This window comes from Zingiber officinale, unplaced genomic scaffold (genome assembly GCF_018446385.1).
Source record: "Zingiber officinale cultivar Zhangliang unplaced genomic scaffold, Zo_v1.1 ctg198, whole genome shotgun sequence".
NCBI lineage: Eukaryota > Viridiplantae > Streptophyta > Magnoliopsida > Zingiberales > Zingiberaceae > Zingiber > Zingiber officinale.
Window position 1 is genome coordinate 35,307 of NW_024589881.1, and position 26,457 is coordinate 61,763.

At 37.6% G+C, this 26,457-nt stretch overlaps 2 protein-coding genes and 1 non-coding gene across 3 annotated transcripts; 2 read left to right on the top strand and 1 right to left on the bottom strand.

The window, feature by feature from the left end:
* Positions 1–3,372: 3,372 nt before the first annotated feature.
* On the top strand, positions 3,373–3,765 carry LOC122036700 (36.4 kDa proline-rich protein-like). The gene has a single exon (XM_042596103.1). The coding sequence runs from the start codon at positions 3,373–3,375 to the stop codon at positions 3,763–3,765; it is 393 nt and encodes a 130-aa protein (XP_042452037.1).
* Positions 3,766–20,160: 16,395 nt separating this feature from the next.
* LOC122036701 (36.4 kDa proline-rich protein-like) lies at positions 20,161–20,655 on the top strand. The gene has a single exon (XM_042596104.1). It carries the CDS (start codon positions 20,161–20,163, stop codon positions 20,653–20,655), a length of 495 nt encoding a protein of 164 aa, XP_042452038.1.
* A 299-nt stretch (positions 20,656–20,954) lies between these two features.
* On the bottom strand, positions 20,955–21,056 carry LOC122036709. Its single transcript, XR_006127427.1, has one exon. It is a non-coding gene; the product is annotated as a U6 spliceosomal RNA (small nuclear RNA).
* Positions 21,057–26,457: the final 5,401 nt, after the last annotated feature.

Consider the following 26,457-nt stretch of genomic DNA (forward strand, 5'->3'; position numbering starts at 1 on the left):
CCTGGTGGTTCTTGGGTGGCTCTCGTCCGCCGGCAGCGAGTTGGAGGACGAGAGGAATTCGGGGGGAAGAGGAGAGAATCGGGAGGGCATTAGGTTTTTTTTTTTTATTATTATATGAACTTAGGTTTAGGCAAATCAAAACCTAAGTTTATTCTTAAATCAACTCCCATTTTTTTGGATATTCCAAACAGGCTTTCTTACAGTCCAATAATTGATTCCCTTAAAATACGTCTTACGAGCTCCGAAAAATTCTAAAAAAATTCCTAAAAATTTCTAAAAATTCATCTATTGAACCTTATTATTTTATTATTATTATGTTGCCTTATTTTACACTGTCAAAAGCATCAAAATATCTCGCATCACCCCACGAAGTTGCTAAAGACCTCAATTGTCTCTTACCCATTTGATCAGTAGAGTATAGATATAGTAAGACCTTTTTGCTTATCACCCGCTCAGAAAAAATTCTTGCTAGTAGCAATGAATTATTTTTTGAAATGGGTGGAGGTTGAGCCTTTGGCTATGATAACCAAATAGATGGTTATTAAATTCTCATAGTAGCATATTATTTGCAGGTTTGGAATTCCTCACAAACTGGTTTTAGATAATGAAAGACAATTTTAGGACCGAAAGATTTGAAAATGGTGTTTAAGCTATGGTATCTCACAGACCTTTACATCTGTGGCCTACCCACAGAGTAATGATTAGACAAAAGTAACAAATAGAGAAATCATTAGAGGACTTAAAACCATATTAGATCATGTTGGAGGAAGCTAGGTTGACGAGCTATCCAGCATATTGTGGGCGTACCATACCACCCCTAGAGAAGCAATAGGTATAACCCCTTTTCATCTGATTTATGGTGGTGAAATGGTTGTCCTAGTCGAGATTGTAGTGAAATTTGATCGAAGACAGCTGTACGATGAGGGCAATACCAGTCGACACCTTGTGGAGTCTGATTTGATAGAAGAAGTTAGAGACAAGGCGACAGCTCACCTAATGGCATACCATCAAAGGATAAGGTAGAATTATAATAGAAAAGTTATCCCCATATTTTTTTCAGGTCACCGATCTAGTTTGGAAGCGAGTCAAGCCGATCGAAGATTTTAACAAGCTAAGAGTCACTGTGGGGAGGATTATACAAGGTGGTGCAAAAGCTCGCCTCAGGATCCTATTATCTCCAGGAGGCGGATGGAAAAAATTTAGAGCGACCCTAGAGCGCCGACCATTTACAGCCTTACAAGGCTTAAGAGTACGCTAGTAATGCATTAATGTAGTACTTTAAATATTTTTTACTCAATGAAAAATGCAGGCAATTTTATATCAAGAGTCCTATCAAAATCCAGACTTCCGAGCCACCGACCGGGTTATAAGTGAGCACGCTCTCACGCCTTCAAATTCCAGACTCCTGATTCACCGGCTGGGTTATAAACGAGCATGCTCTCGTGCCTTCAAGTTCCAGACACTCGAGCCACCACCCAAGTTATAAGCGAGCACCCTCTCGTGCCTTCAAATTCTAGACTTCCAAGCCACCGACCGGGTTATAAGCGAGCATGCTCTTGTGCCTTCAAATTCCATACTCTTGAGCCACCGACTAGGTTATAGCGAGCACACACTCGTGCCTTTAAATTCCAGACTCCTGAGCCACCGGTAGGACTATAAGCTAGCATGCTCTCGCGCCTTCAAGTTTTAGACTCTTGAGCCATCAGCTGGGTTATCAGCGAGTATGCTCTCGTGCCTTTAAAATCCATACTCTTGTTCCATTGGTCGGATTATAAGCGAGCATGCTCTCGCGCCTTCATATTCCATACTCCCGAGCCACAGCTGAATTATAAGCAAGTATGCTCTCGCGCCTTCAAGTTCCAGACTCCCGAGCCATCGGAAAGTCCAAGTGGGTCAAGAAAGACCGCGCGGTAGCAAAGAGAAGTCCTAACTGTGGTTAGTCAAAGAGAAGTACAATTGGGTCAAGGAGGATCACATGTTGGCAAGAAGAAAGTCCTAACTATGGTTAGACAAGAAGAAAATTTAAGTGAGTCAAGGAGAATCACACTCGGTAATCGGAAGATCAAAGGGAAGTTGGCACGAGATGGAAAGTCCAAGTGGGTCAAAAATTGACTGAACACTTGGTGAAGAAGTTCCAACAGGTCATGATTGACCGAATGTTGGGCAAGGGAACCCTAGACTCAGCTTAAGTGAGTTAGAGTCGGGCAATCGATTGAATAATAGATTGGGCAAAAACCAATCGATCAGGTGATCGATTGGGGATTGTTCTCATTAGAACAGAGAGGCGTTGAATCGATTAGCTAATCGATTCAACCCTCTTCACTCGATTGGGTAATTGGCTGAAGTGGGGTTTTTCACAAAGCACATTATTTTATTGTGATGAATAGATTGGGAAAGTGCCCAATCGATTGGGAGAAGCTCGCGACAAACAGTGAACTTCTGAATCGATCAGGTGATCGATTGAGCCACATGAATCGATTGGGAGAAGTTTGCGAGCGAACAGTGAGATTCTGAATCGATTGGATCGATGATCGATTAAGAATCCTCGTAATTGATTGGCTAATTGATTGAGAAGAAAAAAAGAGTCATTACGAGGTTTGGACGGTTGGATTTGCTTAGATATGACATGACAATTGATTGAGGGTAAGGCCAATCGATTGAGTACTCTAATCCATGAGATATAAAGACATTCAAAGATTCAAATCAAACATTCTTGTTCTCCGCTCTTCATTGTAAGTTTTTAAAGTTTCTTGGAAATAAGTGTTGTTGTATTTTCCAAGTAATAAGAGACAATCCATGGCAACAAGAAATTAAGATCAAAGGTTGTTCATTGTTATATTTATTTTCTTATTTTTGTTGTATTTCGTATTTTTACTTATATGAGTTTTTTCCGTCTTCTAGAAGGAGACTTTTATAATATAATGTGAGTGGAAAAATCTCCTATAATACAGCGCAATTAAAATTCAAACCTTAATTAAATTCCTTGATTATTTTTTTAAAAAGGTATAACCATTGAATCATTGCCCGGGACTTCTTATATTTATTTGTCTCACCGAGAGGAATCCGACCACCTATTTCGGGATTAATTAGATTATAAAATATAAATATTGGATATAAAAAAAGACAATAAATAAGGGGTTGGCCATTTCTCTCCAGTCATGAGGAGGAGATCGATGATACATAGGTACACTTATGACGATTGAATTTCTAATGTACATGAATACTTAAAAATTATGGCGCTTTCTGAATTTACTCAGTGGTTAACTATAGGATCGGACAGTCTATTTTAAGATTAGTGGAATTATAAAAAAAAAAAAACAGCACAAACACACACAAACCCTAATCGATTCCCCCTAAGTAAATATCATAGACATGGAGTGTACCGATCATAGACATGGAGTGTCCCAAGCACTCTTAGTCGTCGTCTTCTTCCTCCTCCTCCTCCCACCGATCATCGGTGAATCAACCGTCCCTCCGGTGGCCAATCCGCCTCCGATAGACGGAAGCACGATTTCCCCGACGCCCCCTCCAGTGATTAGTCCTCCTCCGGCGAGCTTCCCTGTGGACGGCCTCAAGGTCTGGGCGAGGATGGACTTGTTCGGTGGCCGAGTCAACATTGAGGTCGGCGATCCGGCAGCCAACCAGTGCTGCCAGATGCTGCAGGGGAGAGTGGATCTGGAGGCTGCCGTCTGCCTCTGCACAGCCATCAAACTCAAGCTCATCAACCTCAACGTCTGCCTCGCCCTCCTGCTCCCCCTCACCTGAGGCAAAGCTCCGCCGCCGGGCTACACTAATGCACCGTTTAGCCAGCCCCACCACCTCAACCACGGCCTATCGATCGTACGTATAAAACAGTGTATCAGATTCGGTGTATGAAATTGCTTGAATATTAATTAGAGTGTATTGTTTTCAGGAAAGTAGTATAATTAAGGTGTGGTTATGAATTAATAAAGTGTGATGGTAATTTAATTGTCATTTTGGAACTATTTTTTCTTCGACTGTTCAGTAACTTCAGTTGCAGTTGGAGTGTTGGTTTATTATTATTATTATTATTATTGAGGAAAAAAGTAATTAACTTTAATTTTCAGGAGAACTGTCCGTCATCTTGGCCGTGGTCCGCAATATTTCCTTTTTGTCATCAAACTATTTAATATGACCAAGCAAATTTATAATTAGCATTTATGAACCAAAATTATATAGGATAAACATGCCTTGAAAAATATCAAAAGCTTCATGATACATTAAAATAGGGAAATTATTCCTCTTGAATAAATTTAAATGGATTGAATTATTATTATTTTAAAAAAAATGAAAAATAGTGATAAGAAAATTTTCTCAAGCAAATAATTAACGTGTAGTTTCAGATGGACGACGGAGTGAATTTTATGGTTGACCCATTATATTTAAAACGGGAAAAATGATTGCGATAAAGTATAACTGCGCTACCGGAAGATATATTTAAATAATTCATGAGGCGGCCCGCGCAGATGCGACGTGGCTCTGCCGTAAATTGTTGCTCCTCTCCGATTCCTCCCCCGCTGGCATGTCCCTGTCAACAGCCGCTCCGCGAGTCTCCTCTTCCTCGCTTGATTGTTCAGTCCGTGATTGTGCGGTAAAAGCTGATTTGTTTACCTCTGACGTTATTCAACCCTAAAACGAAATAAAGAGAACAAATTAATAAAAGGTCATTTTAAGTGGAAGGATTTTATTCCTAAGTAATTGTTCAACTCGGCTATGCCGGAGTATTCAATCCGTAATTATTAGAGAAAGCTATGATAATACTCATTCTAAATGAACTACTATCCCGACTCTCCACTAGATATGGACATGCAAATTATGAGAGTAATTTTGTCATAACATAATAATTTTTTATAGAAAAGGTGAGAGTTCCAACGGGATATTTTATCCGGTTAATTTAAAATTTATTAGAATAACTACTCTTTAATTATGTCAATAAATAATAATAATAATAATAATAATAATAATTATTATTATTATTATTATTATTATTATTATTATTATTTTTTAAGTGTTTGGTTGTTGAATGGTTCTTAAAAGATACGAATGTTAGAACATGGAAGTTCAATAAAGTGAGCTAAACGTCGATAAAAGTTGAAAAGGTTAATCTCTCTTCTATTGTCACGGACTATAGATGGAAGGATCCATCTTAAGCAAATTCAATTCATTGAAGTGCAAATCTAGCTAACTTACTATGAACATGAGCTACAGAGATCATGGATGAAGCTAAAAGGAATAAGAGCTATGAAATTTATGATTATCCTTGATCATACTTTTCATGAGAATGAGCATCTAATTTGAGGAAATCAATGATGACAGTTTCAATTCAAAGAAAAAGAGAGAGAGATATTGAATCTCCTACAAGAAGATTGCCAGCATGTTCATCAAAATCTCACTGTTACTGCAAGGGTGCACAGTGAGTAAGCTGTCACCTCTGGAATCCTTGTTTGGTAATTAGCATTTCCCAAATTCCTTGTTTATTTATAATTTGTTTAGAATTGAGACTATAATATCTATGTATTGATCCATTTTCAATCAATAAGAATTTTCGACTTTCATTTCTCTCAGTGAGATTCCTTTCTCTATGCGAGATAATTACCCTCATGCTTCATCTAATTTGTCATAATTTTTATGTAATTAGGGGGTTTTAATTTTCTGTTGCATCAGCAATCAAAAACTAAGTCTACACTAAAATCAGTTTTCTTTCTTGTTTAACTGCTAGCATCATCCTCCAATTTGAAATCAAAATGGTAATATTACAAGCTACAATCTTGTCTTGGAAATTATATCTACAAAATTAAGAATCCACCCCAAAGCAAGCAAAAAAACAGAAGCTTACTCAGATGGACCAATGCAGCTACTCGATATTACAATTAAAAATTAAGTTGTGATTTTAACTGAGACATCACAAAAAATGATCAGAAAATTGTTTAGATTGGAGAAAGAACAATTCAAGATGCAAGAAACTGCAAAGAGGATGCTGACAATGTCGGATTTGGGAAAAACGAAAAATTTTCACACCTCCTATAGCAGACAAAGTCACTATCTTATGTAAGCAAACAAAATAAATTAGGTATAGGGCAAAACAGGTGTGAAAGGTCGGAAAAGATCCGCAAAGGCGGCGAATTAGGAAATTAGGATAAACAAAACATCAAGAACACCGATCCCTCGAACAAGAACTGCGCAGCGACGCCGCCACCGAAAAACGACAGCGTGAAAAGGCGTTCCTCAAGGAACTCACCGCTTGTAGAGCGAGGGGAGGCTCGCCCTGATCAATGCGCTGGCGGGCTAAAGCGAGTAAACTCCACGCGTTCTCCTGACGCCCGCGCCGCCACCGACGCAGGATACCACTCTTAAAAGCAATGTTTGGTTAGTTACATATTTTCTATCGGAATAAATCAAAATTTCCTTTTTTACCCTTAAAGAAAAATAAGAGAAAAAATTAGATGTGAGAGAAAGATGAATGTGAGAGAAAAATATGATGAAAGAGAATGATGAGAGAGAAAGTATGATGAGAGAGAAAGTGTGATGAGAAAGAATAAAGAGAGAGAAAGTGTGATGAGAGAAAATGAGAAAAGAGAGTGTGATAGGAGAGAGCATGATGAGAGAAGATGAGAGAGAAAATATGATGTGAGAGAAAGTATGGTGAGAGAGAAAGTATGATGGGAGAGATTGAGGAAAGAGAAAGTATGATGAGAGAGAAAGTGTGTTGACGATAAAAAAGGAGGGAGTGTGACAAGAGAGATTGAGGAGAGAGAAAGTGTAATGAGGTCGAAAGTGTGATGAGAAAAAAAGAGAAAAGAGAGTGTGATGGGAGAAATTGAGAAGAGAGAATGTATAATGAGAGAGAAAGTATGATGAAAAAAAAAAAGGAAGAAAGTGCGATGGAAGAGATTGAGGAGAGAGAAAGTGTAATGAGAAAAAAAAAAAGGAAAGAGAGTGTGATAGGAGAGAGAAAGTGTGTGATAAAATAATGAGAAAGAAAATATGATGAGAGAGAACAAGGAGAGAGAAGTGATATGAAAGAAAAAATAAATAAATATATTTTGATATTTGATATTAAGGGAGAAAATTTTAATTTTAGGTCAAGGGTATTTTTGGAATAAGGGAATATTTTGATTGATGAAAATAGGGTAACGACTCATTGAAGAGGAGGTACATGAGAATGAGTTATTACCCAATTTCAAGAATTCATTCTCTTATTTGTATTCCTATTCTTATAATCCAAACATTAACAATGACAATCAATATTCTCATTCTCATTCCCCACTCCTATTCCCCTAAACCAAACACCCCGTGAGTTTTCCCGATGAAAATCAACTATACTATAACTATTAATATTTTGATATAATAATTAATTATTTAATAATTAATCAGTAGTTTTCTTTTATTATAGTATTATTCTTAATAATCAGAATAAGAGGAGAGACACACTGCCAAAATGTAGACCCTTTCATATTGAAATCACTTTCCTTTGTTTTATCCGTGTCAATAAATAATTCCAAATATTTTGACTTTTCTAAAATCGGTCCAGTCAAAATAGCAAAACACTTCAATTCTTGCAAGAAAAGGATTGAGTGGGTTAAACAATAATTTTAAAGTTATTTTTGATTCATTTAAAATAATTTTAATTTTATTTCTATTTTGGTATAATTATATTTTATATATACCATTCCATTTTAGAGTTTTTTTTTCAATTCCAATAAAAAAGGAGGGAAAATCTCTCTCTTTCTTATTTATATATATGCGTGTGAGTGAGTTCGTTTAAAGTTAAACAACTATTTTAAAATTATTTTAATTCATTTAAAGTAAATTTAATGGCTAAATAATTTCAATTAAATTGATAAAAAAATATTTTGATATAATAATATTTTATATATAATAATTTTGATTAAAATGAAATAATTAATTTTCCATAATAATATTGAAATTGAGTGTGTTTTGAGTATAAATAGGAAAGAGAAAGCTTTTTGATTTTTTTTTTCGAAAAGGAATGATTTTTAATAATTTATATAATTTAGGATGATCTTTTTAATTTTTGCCCTCGATTAACGGGATAAATCAAGGACATCCTGCCTCTCTGTTTAAGGACACAGAAATTAATCTCTTTTTATTTTTTATTTTTTTTGCATTTTCTAAATGTCTTTTTTAGTAAAAAACAGAAAAAAGAGACACCTTAACATACATATTTTCCATATCAAAACATAATTACTATAATATATAATAACTATGGAGTAGCTAATACAATATATAAAAATAAATTAATTATAATATTTTTATATTAACTTAATTAAAATCATTTTAAAATAATCAAATTCACTGTAACAATTATAAGTCCTTCAATAAATGATCATTTGGTCCTTGCTTAGTTTGTTGAATCCATGCTTGTGCAATGCTACTACACTGACAATTGTTGCTTGATTGATGACTGTAGAACTACCACCTCAACTATACTGTCTCAATTATAAGATACGCCTATAATCAACTAGGTCAATATAGATACAATCGGAATCTTCTAGACCGTAACTCCTAATTTATTTTTAGATGAACGATTATTTATAGATAAAATTTTATAGATCTCATTTATATAACAGATGAGATTTATAAATTCTCATCCTATGAAATTCATATTGATCCATCCTTTTTATTATACTTTACAGTTCAAGGATTATGCGCACACTTTTATTTATCAATTTAATTATAGATAGAGACACACTTTTATTTATTTTTATTTTTTTTAAGACAAAAAGGGCCCAGTTTTATTTACGGATAAAAAATTGAATTGGGCACACTTTTTTTATTTATTTATTTAAGAAATCTAGACTTGCAGGTTAAGAAAAAGCATGGCATGTGAATTATTATGACCGGAACCTTGACTGATTATGCCTTTGATAATGTGTCTAATTAAGGCGTTGCATGCAGTCTGCGCGACGTCCTCAAGTTAGCCATTTAGTTGAATTTTTTTATTCCATAAATATTTAATTAATCTTAATTTAGATTTTTTTTCATTTATATATTTGATTAATTTTGACTCGTTTATATATTTCTAACCTCTAGATCTATGTATCAACTTTTCTACCTTAGCTTTACACATTTGACATCTAAAACTATAATGGTACGACAAAGGTTATATAATTAAGAATGAGATTAACTAAATTTATCAATTTTTATAAAGTTAAGAATGAGTTTTAGATGTACTAAAGGATTTTTCGTTCTCATATTTATTTAGACATAGAATATTCGATGGATGTATCTATATCATATAATATTATTTAATTAAATATGCAGTTTGAATATTGCATATATAGTTTTTTCATAGTTTCTTGTCGTCTCTAGTCTACTAGAGCAGGGCCTGTTACAAGGAAGCAAGGTTCGATTTTCAACCAATGTAAATACTATTTCGATGTGTTTGATTAAGTTATCATGTATAATTTTAATTATGTGATTATCAATTAATTACATAATCAATATTATGAAGAATAAAATATAACTAAATGTTGTTTGGTTCAACTTAAGTAATGCAACAAAAATTTATTTATTTGAAGATTTTAATAAATAATGATCCTGTCCGAATGCTGAATCAACGGACGCTGGGCACGTGGCGCTCTCCGGTTTATTGACCACCACTCGGAAGAACACGGTCATTTCTGACCTGGAGAAGAAGAATGTGGAGGCTCGAGGCATGGAGCTGAAGGTCAAGGAGTTGATGGAGCAGCTCGACCAAGAGAAATTGAGCCGCTCGGCCGACGCCAGCAAGCATAAGGACGAGCTGACCACTTTGCAAGAATCTCTTGCTGCAGCTCAATCGGCCTTAAAAGAGTACCAAGAGGCTGAGCCGAGTCGGGTCGCAGCTTTAAGACAGGGCTACATCCGCTCGCCCGAATTCTCGGAGAAAATCTGCGAGTGGATGTACACAGCTTTCGACTTGGCCATGACTGCCACCATGACCTATCTGAAGTCGAAGGGCCTTCTCCCAGAGTCCACCAATATCCCGGCCGGCGATCAGGTGGCGCTTCTGGATAGCATCCCAAAGACCCTTTATGAATATATTGAGTAGTTTCTGTAATTCGTTCACTTGACTGGACCATCCTTTTTTGTAATTAGGCCGCTCGGCCTAAAGTCCTGACTTTAATGCAATGTCCTTTGTATTCGCTGTCTTTTTACATACGTGTTTATCCGTTCACCCATAATCACCCCTCTAGCATTTGAAAGGGATTCTTACTAAGTTTTTGGAATTGTCCCTCCGCTCGGCTAAGCATGTAATATTTCAACTTAATATTCCACTTTGACAGCATAGAACGCTCACAAGATACTGATGTACCTTTGGGTGATGGGCCAAGCGGAAGGTAGAGATGATTTAACGTTACGGAGGGTGAGTTTCTGGGGCAATTCATCCTTTTTATCGATACCTTCCGCTCTCGATATTTAACGTCAGAGCTCGACGGTCTCCCGCTCGGGAATTTATAGACGCCGGCTCGTCTCTCGATATTTAACGTCGGAGCTCGACGGTCTTCCGCTCGGCGGGTTTATAGACGCCGGCTCGTCTCTCGATATTTAACGCCGGAGCTCGACGGTCTTCCGCTCGGAGGGTTTATAGACGCCGGCTCGTCTCTCGATATTTAACGTCGGAGCTCGACGGTCTTCCGCTCGGACGTTTATAGACGCCGGCTCGTCTCTCGATATTTAACGTCGGAGCTCGACGGTCTTCCGCTCAGAAGTTTATAGACGCCGGCTCGTCTCGATATTTAACGCCGGAGCTTGACGGTCTTCCGCTCGGCCGTTTATAGACGCTCATCTCTCGATATTTAACGTCGAGCTCGACGGTCTTCCGCCGGACGTTTATAGACGCCGGCTCGCCTCGATATTTAACGCCGAATCTCGGCCTTCCGCTCGGACGCTTTATAGACGCCGGCTCGTCTCGATATTTAACGCCGGAGCTCGACGGTCTTCCGCTCGGACGTTTATAGACGCCGGCTCGTCTCTCGATATTTAACGTCGGAGCTCGACGGTCTTCCGCTCGGACGTTTATAGACGCCGGCTCGTCTCTCGATATTTAACGTCGGAGCTCGACGGCCTTCCGCTCGGACGTTTATAGACGCCGGCTCGTCTCTCGATATTTAACGTCGGAGCTCGACGGCCTTCCGCTCGGACGTTTATAGACGCCGGCTCGTCTCTCGATATTTAACGTCGGAGCTCGACGGTCTTCCGCTCGGAGGGTTTATAGACGCCGGCTCGTCTCTCGATATTTAACGTCGGAGCTCGACGGTCTTCCGCCCGGACGTTTATCGACGCCGGCTCGTCTCTCGATATTTAACGTCGGAGCTCGACGGTCTTCCGCTCGGACGTTTATAGACGCCGGCTCGTCTCTCGATATTTAACGTCGGAGCTCGACGACCTTCCGCTCGGACGTTTATAGACGCCGGCTCGTCTCTCGATATTTAACGTCAGAGCTCGACGGCCTTTCGCTCGGACGTTTATAGACGCCGGCTCGTCTCTCGATATTTAACGTCGGAGCTCGACGGTCTTTACGGCTAACTTTGATATTGCCGATCGGCGGAACCCATGGCCATCCTTTGAATTAATTTCGCTTCCTGCATTACAAGGACATGGGCGACTAGCATATACACAAAAATGAGTTACATTCGTGCACCTTTCATCCAGCTCGATAAGGCTGGAGATGATTTGCACTCCACGGTCGATCCAGCTGCCGCCCGTCTTCATCCTCCAAATAATATGCGCCCGAGCGGAGCTTTTCAATAACCTTGAAGGGGCCCGCCCACGGTGCCTCCAATTTGCCGACGTTGCCGACCGGCTTGACTTTCTTCCAGACAAGATCACCGACCTGGAATGATCTTGGGATTACGCGACGGTTGTAATTTTGCTTTATCCGTTGCCGGTACGCCATCAGTCGGATGGACGCCTTGGCTCTTTCTTCTTCGACCAGATCCAGCTCCATATTCCTCCGCTCGGCGTTGCCCTCATCATAGCTTTGGATCCGAGCGGATTCGACTCCGACTTCAACAGGAATGACCGCTTCGCCGCCATACACCAGACGACGCCAAATTGATCATGTCCGAATGCTGAATCAACGGACGCTGGACACGTGGCGCTCTCCGGTTTGCTGATGTAGATCTCCGACTAGTCTCACGAAACTCCGGCGAACCTGCACAGAAGTCGGGCCAGGAAGGGGTTCCCAGCGGCGACCCTCCGACGCTCAAGTCAGGCAAGCTCAACAGAGAAAAAGTGGCTCCGAAACTCGTAGAATGCGTACCTCCGGCGAAGAATGAGGGCCTTTATATAGGGCAGCGAAGAAGCGAGTCTACACATATCGAGGTGTACACGTGTCCATGGCCCATGCCCTAGTAAGGGCTTGTCAGTGAGCTTACCTGACCCATACTGCTACAGTCCAAGCATGTCCTCGATGGGACAGCGGAACCCCCTGTCATAAGATTGGGAGCATGGCCTACACGTGAAACATACCTGCTGTCAGAAAAAGGTGTCCCCTGTCCTTTTCCCCTTTACTCCAGATCTGGCGTCCGGCCGGACAGATTCCTCAACATCCGACCGGACATATGCGGTGGTTTACTTGGGGAGATTCTCCATCACGTGCTTTGTGGAGACTATTAGCAGTATGTTACCTTGTGGCTTTGGCCGAGCGTACAATCCGCTCGGCCCTGCAATCTTTTCCACTGAGCGCCGGAACCCTGACCTCCTACAGGGCGCCTTTAACCATCAGCCAGACACCGGCCGGTCGGGCCGGCCGGTCGACCCCATCCCTCTCCGGACATTGACTCCACCGGGCGGTCGGCCAGCCGATCGGACTTATCCCTCTCCGGATGGACAACTGCCACTTTGACTTCCACGTGACGTTGACTCCACAGGACGAGGTCCCCTGCTCTTACAACCGGATCAAATAACTTAGTTTAATATTTTACTATATTATCTAAAATTATAAAGCTAACCATATATATTATTATTGTTATTATTTAAACTCTATTTTTTTAAAAAAAAATCACATTTTTCTTAATTTTTATGTGTTTTTTTATTTTTTATTAAATTTTTTTATTTTTAAAAGTTTTTTAATATTTTTATGTTTTTTTTTATGGTTTTTAATTTTTTTATATTTTTTTTATGTTTTTATTATTTTTACATTTTTTATTTTTAATTGTTTTTTACATTTTTTCTATTTTTTTATGGGTTTTGATTTTTTTTCCCCCATTTTTTTATTATTTTTTTTATTTTTATGTTTTTCCTATTTTTAATTTTTTTATGTTTTTTTTACAATTTTTAAATTTTGCTAAAAGTTTTTATTTTATTTTATTATTTTATTTATTTTTTCTTTACATTTTTCTTTTTTATCGTATTTTTCTCTTATTCGAGGGTATTTTGGATAAAAAAATTTCGTTAACCCCGGAATCAAGAAAAACCTCAGTTTTCTGAAATTTTTCGATTCCGAGTTGCATGCCCCTTTTGCTGGCGTGTCGGACATGAAATATTACCCGGGAGTCATCGATTACCTAAATCAAACAAGGTTTTCGTTGAAAATCTTGGATGGAGAACTAAGGCTATCAAGAATAACCCTGAACCAAATACACCCTAAGGGTGGTTTGTGTGTTTTTCACTTTCATTTTTTGAAAAAACACGCGTTTCTGAAAAATAGTGTTTGATTTATATTTTTCGTGTCTGTTTTCTAAAAAAAAATAGCTAGCATTTTCTAGAAAAATAGAGAATGACAAAAAGTCATTTTCTGTTTTCTAGAAAACATATATTTTCTAGAAAATAAAAATGAAAAACGTCTAAACCAAACACACCCTAAGTTTTTCAATCTTCGCAAAACGAGGAAGAAAACTTTTTAATTTTATTAAATAAATTTAGACTTCCATATAAATAAAAAGTGCCAAGAAAAATGTTAGGGCTCGATTAATATCTTAAACATAACTAGCTTGACTCTACGGAAATTTTGCACTCGTCATCTGAGTAAATTGGAGAAGTACATATGGAGACTCATCCTAACCGCTAGCGCACGTTCACTGGTCCGCTATCTATTAAGAAGAAAAATCTTTCATTTATAGTTGAGTATTAAATTCTAGGTGCATGATCTATTACTGAAGAGTCCCCTCGATACGGTCTAGTGGCTAGCATATAAGGTGCTGCCACCATGAGGTCTGGAGTTTGAATCTCAACAAAATCAAGATAAATGTCTCTCTTATGTGTCAGTCATTATTCCAAAGACTAGTAGCCATCCGTGATTTACTTCCTCCATATTGACCCTGGGACAGATTAACGGGGGTGCTGGGGTGAGCGTATTCACCTTTTGTCACCATGATCTATTACTAAGAACTACTATACAACTTTATAATTATATATTTGTAAATAGATTATATAAATTCATGGGTTGATAATTTGATATAACCCCCACCATAAAGGATTAAAAAAAAAGGAAATGGTCTCCGGGATCGCGGTAGGATATTCAGATTGTCATCCAAATACTCGTGGTTCAAATCCTAGTTACGGTGTATATGCAAAAATTAAATTTCTCTAAATTAAATAAGAGCATAACTAAAGGATACTGGGTTTTTGAACTGGCCGTCATGTGCGCTTTCTAATTTATCTTAATGGTCGATGGAAAATTTTCGTGGGACCGAACAAGTCACTTTTAGGGATAGCCAACAACACTAATTAGGATTACTATTTTTTTAAAAAAAATTAAGGAAACAATCTAAACTCTTGGTTTGGCATAGTCCCAGCATGGATAGAGGCAGGCAACCATTAAACTGTCACCTAGAGGCACTCATTCATCTGCATGGTGAATTGGGGATGTGCCTCGCCAAAACATAGATTAGTCCTCCATAGGACAATTACGTTCCTAAAATTTGTTGTATTGGTTGGATGAAGAGCCTGGTGTATTATTCTGTATTTGGTTTCTCTGTGCTGTGGATAACACTAATTAGGTTTCTCTGCGCTGAGGATAATACTGTAATACACGAGAGTGGCGGAGCCACGCTTACCAGGGTGGGAGCCCCATCTAATTTTAAAAATTTGTAAGTAAAATTTTATTTCGATCTCATTCTCATTATATTTTAATTCATATGATCCATAGCAATTTTATTTCAATCCTTATATTCCTTCATTAAATATTTAAATTACTAAAAATTTTAATTAAACCTAAATTTCTCTTTATTTACTACTTCACCTCCCTACATGGACTATCTATCTATCACACTAGCAGCGGGTGCCGCTACCTTCCTTGTCCCTCCTCGTATGCATTTAGCCGCTATATGACTAGCACAATCGTGATAAACCTTCTCCTTATTAGTGTGCTATATCTGCAGGATATTACCGTAGCTGCAGTCATGATTCTGCCATATCCAACCTGAGAAATATGATCGCGATCATCCTAACTTTTATCCGCAACGAGATCCAAAGTTAATCATGTGGAAAGTACCTTCGAGGGTGCCTTCCATTATCTTTGTTAATACTTTTAAGAAACATTCAAAGTATTTTTCAAATATACTAACATTTTTTTTAAAAAAAAAAAATAGGGTAATAGTAGTTTGGGAAGTACTTTGCAAAATATATTTAAAAAATAATAAGCTTTGAAGAATTTCATAATAAGGAAATTCAAAATATAATTTGAAAATATTTTTAAAATTTCTAAGAGTTATTTTCATCTGATCGATACACACGTGAGAGGGGGGAGGATGAATCACGTGATTTTCAAAACCTTATTTTATTATTTTTTTAAAAAACACAAGTACGCAGCGGTAAACTAAGTAAGAAAATGAACACAAAAAAGATGATCGACTTTACTTGATTCATAAACTCTAATACTTAAGCCTGAAGGTTTAGAGTTCGAATCCTGGGGGAGGCAAAAAATCCACTGGCCAGGGGTGGAAAGTCCTAGAGAGTAACGACACGGCCAAGGGTCGTCGGTCGACGACATTAGAGGTCGCCAAATGGGCCGACGACATAAGGGCCGACGGTCGACGACATGAGAGGTCGCCAAATGGGCCAAGAGGGTCGGGTTGTTACAATAAGAGCCGTCGGCCCTTATGTCGTCGGCCCATTTGGCGACCTCTAATGTCGTCGACCGACGACCCTTGGCCGTGTCGTTACTCTCTAGGACTTTCCACCCCTGGCAGTGGATTTTTGCCTTCCCCAGGATTCGAACTCTAGACCTCCAGGCTAAGTAGTAGAGTTTATGAATCCTGGTAGTCAAGTAGAGTTTTTGCCTTCCCCAGGGTTCGGAGTCTTCGGCGACTCTTACTTCAAGACTCAGGTCTCGTGGACCTATCGATGAGTAATCCACTAAAATGTCTCTTCCGGTACCTCCGGAAGAGGGAATCGAGTACAAGGAAAGTTAGAACAAGTGCAACACCCTGTACTTGTTCTTTTGTAATAGTTAATTACAAAGAAATAATTCCGTTACCAACACTTTGAAGTGAGAGAGCTCGTGTGTCGGTCTGTTAGCCGTAAATCGAAAATCCTTGGAGTAGTAGTCAGGTGCAGCAGCTTTGCAACAGAGTCGCAGTAGGAGCCCGAAGCAGTTGAAAGGTCGTTTGGATGCGTAGAAGCTCGTATGAGTGTTGTTCTTGAAGCTTTGGGTGAGCATCCTTATAAAGGACTTGGAGGGTGTCTTCCATAATCATTGAAGGCACCTCCAACCTGAGAAATCTTATCCTGATTGTCCCGACTCTTATCCATGACAAGGTCCAAAGTTAATCCTGTGGAAGATGCCTTCCAAATCCTCTGAAGGCGCCTTCAAGGGCGCCTTTCATCAGCTTTGAAGGCGCCTTCGGATACTGTTCATCCGAAGGCTTTTTGCTCTTTTGTCCTGTAAAAAGATGTTAGTCCAAAACTAAAATATCTACCCTGCAAAACAAAGTTAACACAGTTATAATAATGAGTAGTAATTAGTTCATGTCCTCCCAAAACCCGGAACTAGTCAATATATCAAATTAGGGATCTGAAATGAACCTAACCTAGATTGATGTCTACTGTCCCTTCAACCGGGGCACGTCCTGACTTAGTCACTCTCATCCAGTGACTTATCTTTACTTACCAGTTTACTAGATATCTGGTCAGTCTGTCGACATATCTGGACTTCCTGCTAGATATCCGGTCAGCCCATCGATCTATTTGGACTTCTCGTTAGATATCTGGTCGGCTCGTCGATCTATCTGGACTTCCCTCCAGATATCAGGTGGCCCGTCAACCTATCTAGACTTTCCACTAAATATCCGATCAGCCAGTCGACCTATCTAGACTAACTCTTGCACACTAGGTGAAATGGTTAGACAACAAAACACCTAATTTAACTCACTTGTCATTCATCAAAATCTGAATTAGACTGTTAGTGCAAGTTGCACCAACAATAGGTACATGGGCCCTACGCTAGGTCGATTGGCCAACCGTTAGGGAGACTGGTAGCTCGGCCCTATGTGATGCCGCTCTTGATGCGGGCCTTCACTCGACATCTTACCTGGCCATAAAGGAACATCGTGTCCGATCGGCCCCCATGTCCGATCGGTTGAGGTCGTCGGTCAGGTTACTCAATACTCATCAATGAGGCTGGCTTACTTGTCCCAGGTTGAGACACAAAGTTCGACTGAGCGGGAGCCTCGGTCGGACACTCACGTCCGACCAGCCAGGAGTCCAGCTTGAGCATGCACCCATTATGGTTAGTGCATTTGGCCTCTTATTGACTTTGACCGCCACGTCAGCTGGTTTTCTCCATTTTGACCAACTTTTTGGGGGTACTCTACCTTTATCACCGTGTCACAAATAATATGATTACCCCTAGTAGAGATAATAATCTAACAAATTATTGTGGCAATTTACTGAACCACGTAATCAAAGTTCTGAAATACCCAAATCATGTAAATAAATTTTAAAATGATCAAATCACATATCTAATACCCATTTTACCCCTTGACATTTACTTAACATATTTTCAAAGTACTGTAGCAATCAATTCATCATTATTATGTGACGATGAACAGTTTTCCCAATCGATTATGTTAATGTAGTAATTGATTTAGTAATATTTTATGACAATGAACAATTTTTCAATGGATTGTATTATTGTAGAAATCTATTCAATAATATTATGTGGCGATGAACAATTTTCCTAATCAATTATGTTACTGTAGCAAATCAATCAGTTTCTTCTAAAAGTGGTTGATGGACCTAGAGATTTCAGAATGACATGAAACAAAGATCTATATGCTCGACTACTTCTTTTAAATGTATTCATACCCTCAAATACCATTTTGATATATCGTATTGAGCGCGCCCATTTTTTCAACTCTATTCAGGTATGAGAAATGATATCGGAAGTTCATTTTAAATGATACGACGATGATAATTACTAACTGACACCACAAACGGGATCCCTAGGCTCCCGCTTTCTGAACATATAAATTTTTGATTTTTGAAATGGTTAAGGTCCATCAGTCAGTTTCGTTCAAAAGTGGATGATTGACCTAGAAACATCTGAATGATACACAATTGGGTGTTATTTTCCCTGCTAGTGCTCTTGAATGTATCCATGAAAAAATCATTCATCGTCACATAATATTACCGGATAGATTGCTATATTACCTCAATCGATTTGGAAATCCCTTAAGCAAATGCGGAGGGGTAAAATTGACATTGAGAATGTAATTTAACAATTTTGGGACGTGCATGATTAGATATTTTGAAACTTTGATCATGCGATTTAGTAAATTGCCTTAATTATTTTGACATGGAAAATGATTAAAATAATAGTATATATTGTCTTCAGCTTTTTACAAAATTTCAAAAATTATCAAATTACAAAAACTACTCAATCATATATTTATTTTTAATTTCACCCTTATCAATTGACTCATATTTTAAATTAGTCAAATTGATTTGATTTTATACCGAAATGTCAGAATTTAATTAAGTCAGTTAAAGTAATTCCTATAAATCCGTATATAATTCATGACAATTTGACATTTGGTACATAGCAATAAAAGTTCATCTGATAATATTCATTTTTTAAATATTAATTTAATTTAACATATTAAGAATATTTTTTTGAATATAAATATGTTGGAAAAATTAAATTCGCATTCCTCATGTTCTTAAATGATAATTTGACAGTTGGTAGTTGGTACATGGGAAAATTTACATGTAGTCCCTATTGACAAACACAATTTTACATGTACTTTCTATTGGAAAAAAACTTTCTTTTCACTCCCTAGTCTAATATATTTATCTAATTGTCCCTGATATTTTAAGTATAAAAAGTCTAAAAATAAGTATAAATACTCTTAAATTCAGTACATTAAACTAGAATCTAGTATATTTTCTATCAAATTGAGTACAATTCTTTTTCTACCTCAATTGGATGAAAAATATACTAGATTTTCTTTAAATGATACTCAATTAGATGTAAAATATATTAGATTTTCTTTAAATGATACTCAATTGGATGAAAAATATACTAAATTTTTTTCAAATGGTACTGAATTTAGAAGGAATTATATTAAATAAGAAAAAAAATCGTACTCAATTTAATAGAAAATATACTCATTCTAGTTTAAAATACTGAATTTAATAGGAATTACACTCATTTTTAGACTATTTATATCTAAAATATATGAAGGACAATTTTAATTAAAAATATACTCGATTATACTAGATTTTCTTTAAATGATACTCAATTGAATAGAAAATATACTAGATTTTCTTTAAATTATACTCATTTTTGGACCTTTTGTACCTAAAAAATCTGAAAGGCAATTAGGTCATAATATTTGCATGAGGAAATTGAAGCAAATAAAATTTTACATGCAAGAAATGAAAATAAAGTTTTTTATGAGTGAAGATTACATACAAAATTTAAATTGTGATTAGAAATTTTTCTCTACTTTACTCTTGCTACATAGCAATAAAAGTTCATCTGATAATATTCATTTTTTTAAATATTAATTTAATTTAACATATTAAGAATATTTTTTTGAATATGAATATAGCGATCTCTGTGGCCGTGCTGAGGGGGCAAAAAAAAAAAAACACAGCTGACAGCTGTCCGTAAGGTCGGACTATCACCTACACCAAATATTATTTAAGCGGGCAAAAGTAGTAAGCTAGGCCGTTCATCTCATAACCATGGAGGCTACCAAGTCCCAAGCCCTCTTCGTCGCCTCCATGCTCCTCGTCTCCTTCTTCCTCCTCCTCCTCCTCCTCCTCCCCCCTCTTGCTTATGCCTGTGCTGATTGTCCTCCTTCCTCGAAATCCAAATCCCCCGTCGTCGGTAAACCTCCCGTAATCCCTCCACCAATCACAGTGCCTCCACCGATAACCGACCTTCCTCCGGTGATAAATCCGCCTCCGGTAGGCGGAAGCACGCTGTCCCCTACGCCCCCTCCAGTGATGAATCCTCCTCCGGCGAGCTTCCCTGTGGACAGGTTCAAGGTTTGGGCAAGGGTGGACTTGTTCGGCGGCCGTGTCCACATCGAGGTCGGCGATCCGGCGGCCAACCAGTTCTCCCAGATGCCGCAGGGTATAGTGGATCCGGAGGACGCCGTCTGCCTCTGCGCCGCCATCAAGCTCAAGCTCCTCAGCCTCAACGTCTACCTCGCCCTCCAGCTCCCCCTCGCCTGAGGCAAAGCTCCGCCGCCGGGCTACATGAATTGCACCGTTTAGCCAGCCCACCACCTGAGCCACGGCCTATCGATCGTACGCATAAAAAAGTACTGTATCCGATTTAGTGTGTGAAATTGCTTGAATATCAGTGTATTGTTTTCAGCAAATTAATCTACTGTAATGCCTAATTAAGGGAATTAATGAAGTATGATGATAAATTAATTTCCATTTTGAAACTATTTTTTCTTCGACTATTAAGTTCGTGATTGTGACGTACTGCAGAATTGGCTGTTCAAGGGGAGTGTTTACGTAGTTCATGATATGTTTTTTTTTTTACTATTTATACGTGTTATCCTTGCATAGGGTCATGCTAATCTTCTCTGTATCGTTCCAATTTTAACGGATGTCTCTGAAGAGACTAAAATCTTATTTGTTAGTCACTATTTCAAAAGTTAATAGTCGTCCATAATTTATCTTTTCCGTGTTAATCTTGTGACGGGTTGACGAAGACACTGAAGACGAACGTATTCATCTTTTACCACAATGATATATTTTTTTTACTCTTTCTTTTTAAAATGAATACCCTTTGGAAGATTACAAAAATAAGAAGGACTCTTTTATATCTTTTCCTATATTTTTTTTATCATCATCATCATCATCATCATCATTATTATTATTATTATTATTATTATTATTATTATTATTATTATTATTATTATTATTATCATCGAGGGAATAGTAAGGAACTTTACTTTTCAGGAGAACTTTCCGTCATGCAACTTGGCCGTACGTGGTCCGCAATATTTTTCTTTTTGTCATCAAACTATTTAATATGACCAAACAAATTTATAATTAACATTTATGAGCCAAAATTAAGATAAACATGCCTTGAAAAATATCAAAATCTTCACGATACATTAAAATAGGGAAATTATTCCTCTTGAATAAATTTAAATGGATTAAATTATTATTTAAAAAAAAAGGAAAATAGTGATAGGAAAATTTTCTCAAGCAAATAAAGTGTAGTTTTAGATCATTAGATGGTCGACTATTTTAATTAAAACCCTCTCGCATTTTTAAAACTGAGAAAACGATTGCGATAAAGTAAACTGATCTGCTACCGGAAGAGATAATTAACCCAGGCTTGCAGCGGCGGCGCTGGTGGCGCAGGCGGCGCAGTCGGAGTTGGTTGTACCGCTTTGCCCGGAGGAGGACTTGTTGGTGGTGGTGGTGGTGGTGGTGGTGCATCTCTAAGATTCTATGATTTTTTTATCAAAACTATTTGAAGATGGTATAATTTTAATCAAAGTTATTTAAAGTGATATATTATTTTTATCAAATTTATTCAAAAATAATATAATTTTAGTTAAAACTAATATGAGATAGTGCAATTTAAGATAGTGGAACTTCGATCAAAGTTATTTCTTTGACGATATGAATATTGCGTAATCCTTTTGATTTTCCATCAAGTGATTTGAATCACTTATTATAATCAAACAAGCTTATATTATAAAATTTAATAATCTATCTAATAAGTTAGAGATAGATAATATATAAACGAATCAACTCTTGGTAAAAAAGAAATCAAATCAATCTTAAGAATTATTTCAATAATTTAGTTATTTTAAATTTGATTTAATTTAGCTCATTTCAATTTTTTTTTTATAATTATCTAACCTTTTCTTAATTTGTTCACTGGATACAATTAAAGCTAGACGGCATGTTCAAAGGTAGAAGAGAGGAGTTGTTATACTGAGAGAAAAAAAAAAAAAAACTCTAAACCACTTTGACAAGGACAAGAACTGCAAGTAGTTATTTTCCACTACCACAAGTAATAGTAATAACAAGATTGACGTTTGGAAATTTCAGCTATACCTTGTATGTTTTGTGTTTTCGACAGCATGGAACACCTTGGGCTGATGGGACTACCTCCATCTCCCAATGCTCCATCGATCCTGAGGAGAGTTTTCTCTTACAGATTTAAAGTCGACAGGTTAGGTTTTCATTTTCTTTTCTGTTGAGTTGACAAATGTCGTGGGATTATATAATTTATTAGAATTATTTATTTATAGTTTTACTATATATATATATATATATATATATATATATTTAATTTAGAATTTAAAATTTTCTTACAATTAATTATAAAGGCTTTATCCATTTTATTTTTTAATTATTTTTATTCATCAAATCAAATCAAGACGGCTATTTATTATTTGGTATTAATTTTTACAAATGTGGTAAAAGGTAAAATCACTCGTCCCAACGCCCCCGTCGCACCCGACCCTATGCCATCACGAGGGAGGTAAATCATGGAAGCCAAGAGGACTTCTGTTTTTTGCTTGTTGGAGTTCGATGCAGGCCGACATATATTTATACCATGGACATTACGGGATGTAGAGGGCTGCCAGGCTGTATGGGTCTCTCATAGTGGACGTGTCTGATGGGGAACAAGACGTGTTCCCGTACGATAGAGAGTTCAATCTGCTTCTCAATTATTGGTACCATAAAAGCATGTATCATCATAATTCGACGGATGATTCATATTTAGATGAAGGCCAATAAAAAAAACTGTTAAGATTTTTTATAATAATTTATTTTTATGATTTTATATAATAAATTTTTGTTATGATTTTTTATAATAGAATTCTGTTATGATTTTTCATAACAAAATTCTATTATGATTTTAAAATTCTATTATGATTTTACCGGGTCTAGAGTTTATGCATTATTTATAGAGATCATTGTAAACCTATTCTACAACAATAATCACAAGATTGCGAGTGATCTAACGTATTCAATCAAATTGCGAGTGATCCGAAGCGGATTGATGTGAAGATGAAGATGAAGATGAAGATAAGACGTTGACGTTGTTAAATTCTCTACCTTCATCTCATACGTACGAGAATTTGATTACTACTATGATGTGGGGTAAGGAAACTCTTAAATTGGAGGAGATCACAGATGCGTTGCTAGATTTTCACCAAAGGAAGAAAATAAGCAATAAAGTTTCTCAGGGAGAAAGACTTGTGGTAAATAGCAACCAAGAGCGTGGTAGGAGCAAATCTTGACACGGATCTGACAACAACAACAAGACTCATTCTAAGTTGAGAAGGAAGAAGGTGATCATGTGTACAAGTGTGGAGGCAAAGGTCATATTAAGAGAGATTGTCCAGAGATAAAGAAACATGTTGTAGAGAACAAAGGTAGTTCGGCAAAGTCTACAAACATAATTGAAGAAAAAATTTTCAGAGAACGGTGATGGAGATATGCTATCAGTTATGTCGAGTTCGGAGTAGCAGACGGATGCATGGATTTTAGACTCTGCATGCTCATATCACATGACTCCAAACAATGAGTGATTTGACACCTATAGGGCAGTGGATTTTGGTTCAGTGTTGGTGGGAAACGATGTGTCATGCAAAGTTATCGGCATAGGGAACGTCATAATCAAGATGTTTGATGGTGTGATCAGAACCCTATGTGATGTTAGATATATACTAGAGCTAAGGAAGAACTTGATCTCACTAGGCACATTGGATGATATTGGTTGCAATTATAAATCAGTGAGCGGGGTGATGAAGATTAGCAAGGGAGCTCTGATGGTAATGAATGGATAAAAGGTAGAAGGAAACATCTACAAGTTGATAGAAACTACAGTTGTAGGTAGAGCCACCTCGATAGAGTTTGAATCAGACAATACTGTCTTGTGGTATGCGGCTAGGACATATGGATGTACGTTGGATGCTATAACTTCACAAGAGAGATTTGTTGAAGGGTGTCAAGACATGCAAGCTTGAATTATGCAAATTCTGTGTTATTGAGAAACAAAACAAAGTGCAATTCAAGATGACAACAAACAAGACGGAGAGGATTCTGGATTATGTACATACGGATCTCTGGGGACCAGCCAGTATAGCATCACGTGGAGGAAACTTTATTTTGTGAGTTTTACTGATGATTTCTCACGAAAGGTCTGAGTATACTTTATGCGTCATAAGTACGAAACTTTTACAAAGTTTAAACTGTGAAAAACTGAAATGGAGAACTAGGCTAGAAGGAAGATCAAATGTCTTAGGTCAGACAATGAGGCTGAGTACACAGATTCAAAGTTTCAAGAATTTTGTGAGTAGCATGTAATAATGAAGCATTTCTCGGTTCGCAGGAGACCTCAGTAGAACGGGGTGGCAGAAAGGTTGAACAGGTCAATCATTGAGAAGACAAGATATCTCAGGCTGAATGCAGGGCTTGCAAAGAATTTTTGGACGGAAGCGGTTAACATGACATGCTATCTCATTAATAAATCACCAAGGGCAGCACTAGAAGACAAAGTGTAAAATACGGCAATAAATAAAAAATTGAATAATAAGGTTTAATAGACGAATAACCTTATTGGAATTCTTAGAAATTTTCAAAAAAAATTTTAGATTTTTTCGGAGCTCGTATGACGAGTTTAAGGGGATCAATTATTGGGCCACAAAAAAACATGTTTAAGCTACCCCATTTAAACGAGGAAATGTTGAATTTCTTTAAATAATTTTTATTATTTTCCTTTTCTTTTCCCTAAATTCCTCTCTATTTCTTTGTCGATCCCTTCTTTCCCTTTGCTCGCGCAACACCGGTTCTTCTTCCTCTTCCCCAACTGAAGCACCAACGTTGTCGCCGCTCGTGACTCCTCCTCTCCCCCGCGTACAAAAGCAGTGGCCAAGAAGATGAATCCCTTCTCATTTTGCCCTGAGTTCACCTCACACGATCTGTAAAACATCGCCACAGCCACCTGAGGTCGCACCATCGTTTGCTGATCGGCAGTCACTGGGGGGGGGGGGTTGAGCTCTTCCATCTTCACCACCGAGCGCCTCCCCTCTGCCCTAGATCGCCGACCCCGCTGACCTCGTCACGTCTCCTCGCACTGACGGTCGAACCCTAGATCTGTCTGACTCGAGTCGTCGCCACCATGTGCTGATAGCCGGCGTAGCAGTTCATCCACACGAGCAGCCGACGCCGAGGGAGTTGTTCACAGTCGACCCTTTCTGTGCCCTACCTCCGACCGTTATCTCCTACAACAGCTACTTTGCTGCTTGTTGCCATCGTACAGGTAAGGTTTGGTGTTGAGGTAAGAAGTAGAGGAATTGTTTCATCTGTTGTAGCATACACGGGTTTGAAGCTAGGAAAGGTTAGGGATGAACTGTACTCGAATTTATTTAAGTTTAGGTTGATTATGTATAGATTTTGATCAAATTGAATAGTGGAAAGGTTAGGGTTAATGGAGCTAACCATAATTAACTTGTGAGATATATTTAGTTAGGGATTAAGTAATAGATTTAACCTAAGCTTCGGATTAGACTCGATTATGTAGCTAACCGAGATATAATGAAAGAATTAGGGTTCCTGATAAATAAGAATTTGGTTTAGCTGATTTGTTATATATATGTGGGAGTAGCTAAATTAAATGTGTTATTACAGGACTTTGATTTACGATGAGCTGTCTTACGTGGGGTTATTTTTGGCACGCGCCATATTTGAGGCGGGTACCATTGACTTATCTTTTGATATTATCATTCTGATATGCTTAGTAGGTTAAAACTTACAATAATAGTTATGTTGATTTCTGTTTGGTATGTCACTACATGATACCTATTGCATGCTTTTTATCTGTTCTGCATTTATGTTTTATACCCTCTTGAATATTGCCATGTGTATTTATGTTCATAGAGACAATGACATACCATGCCTTATGGTGTACCAGACTAGTTATTTGCCATATCATTTACCTTTTTGTACATACTTTATGGATGTGGATATGGTCAGGATTTACATGCT

Coding starts and splice junctions, on each gene's coding strand:
- LOC122036701 (XM_042596104.1), top strand. CDS start 20,161: ATGGAGGCTACCAAGTCCCAAGCCCTCTTCGTCGCCTCCATGCTCCTC.
- LOC122036700 (XM_042596103.1), top strand. CDS start 3,373: ATGGAGTGTACCGATCATAGACATGGAGTGTCCCAAGCACTCTTAGTC.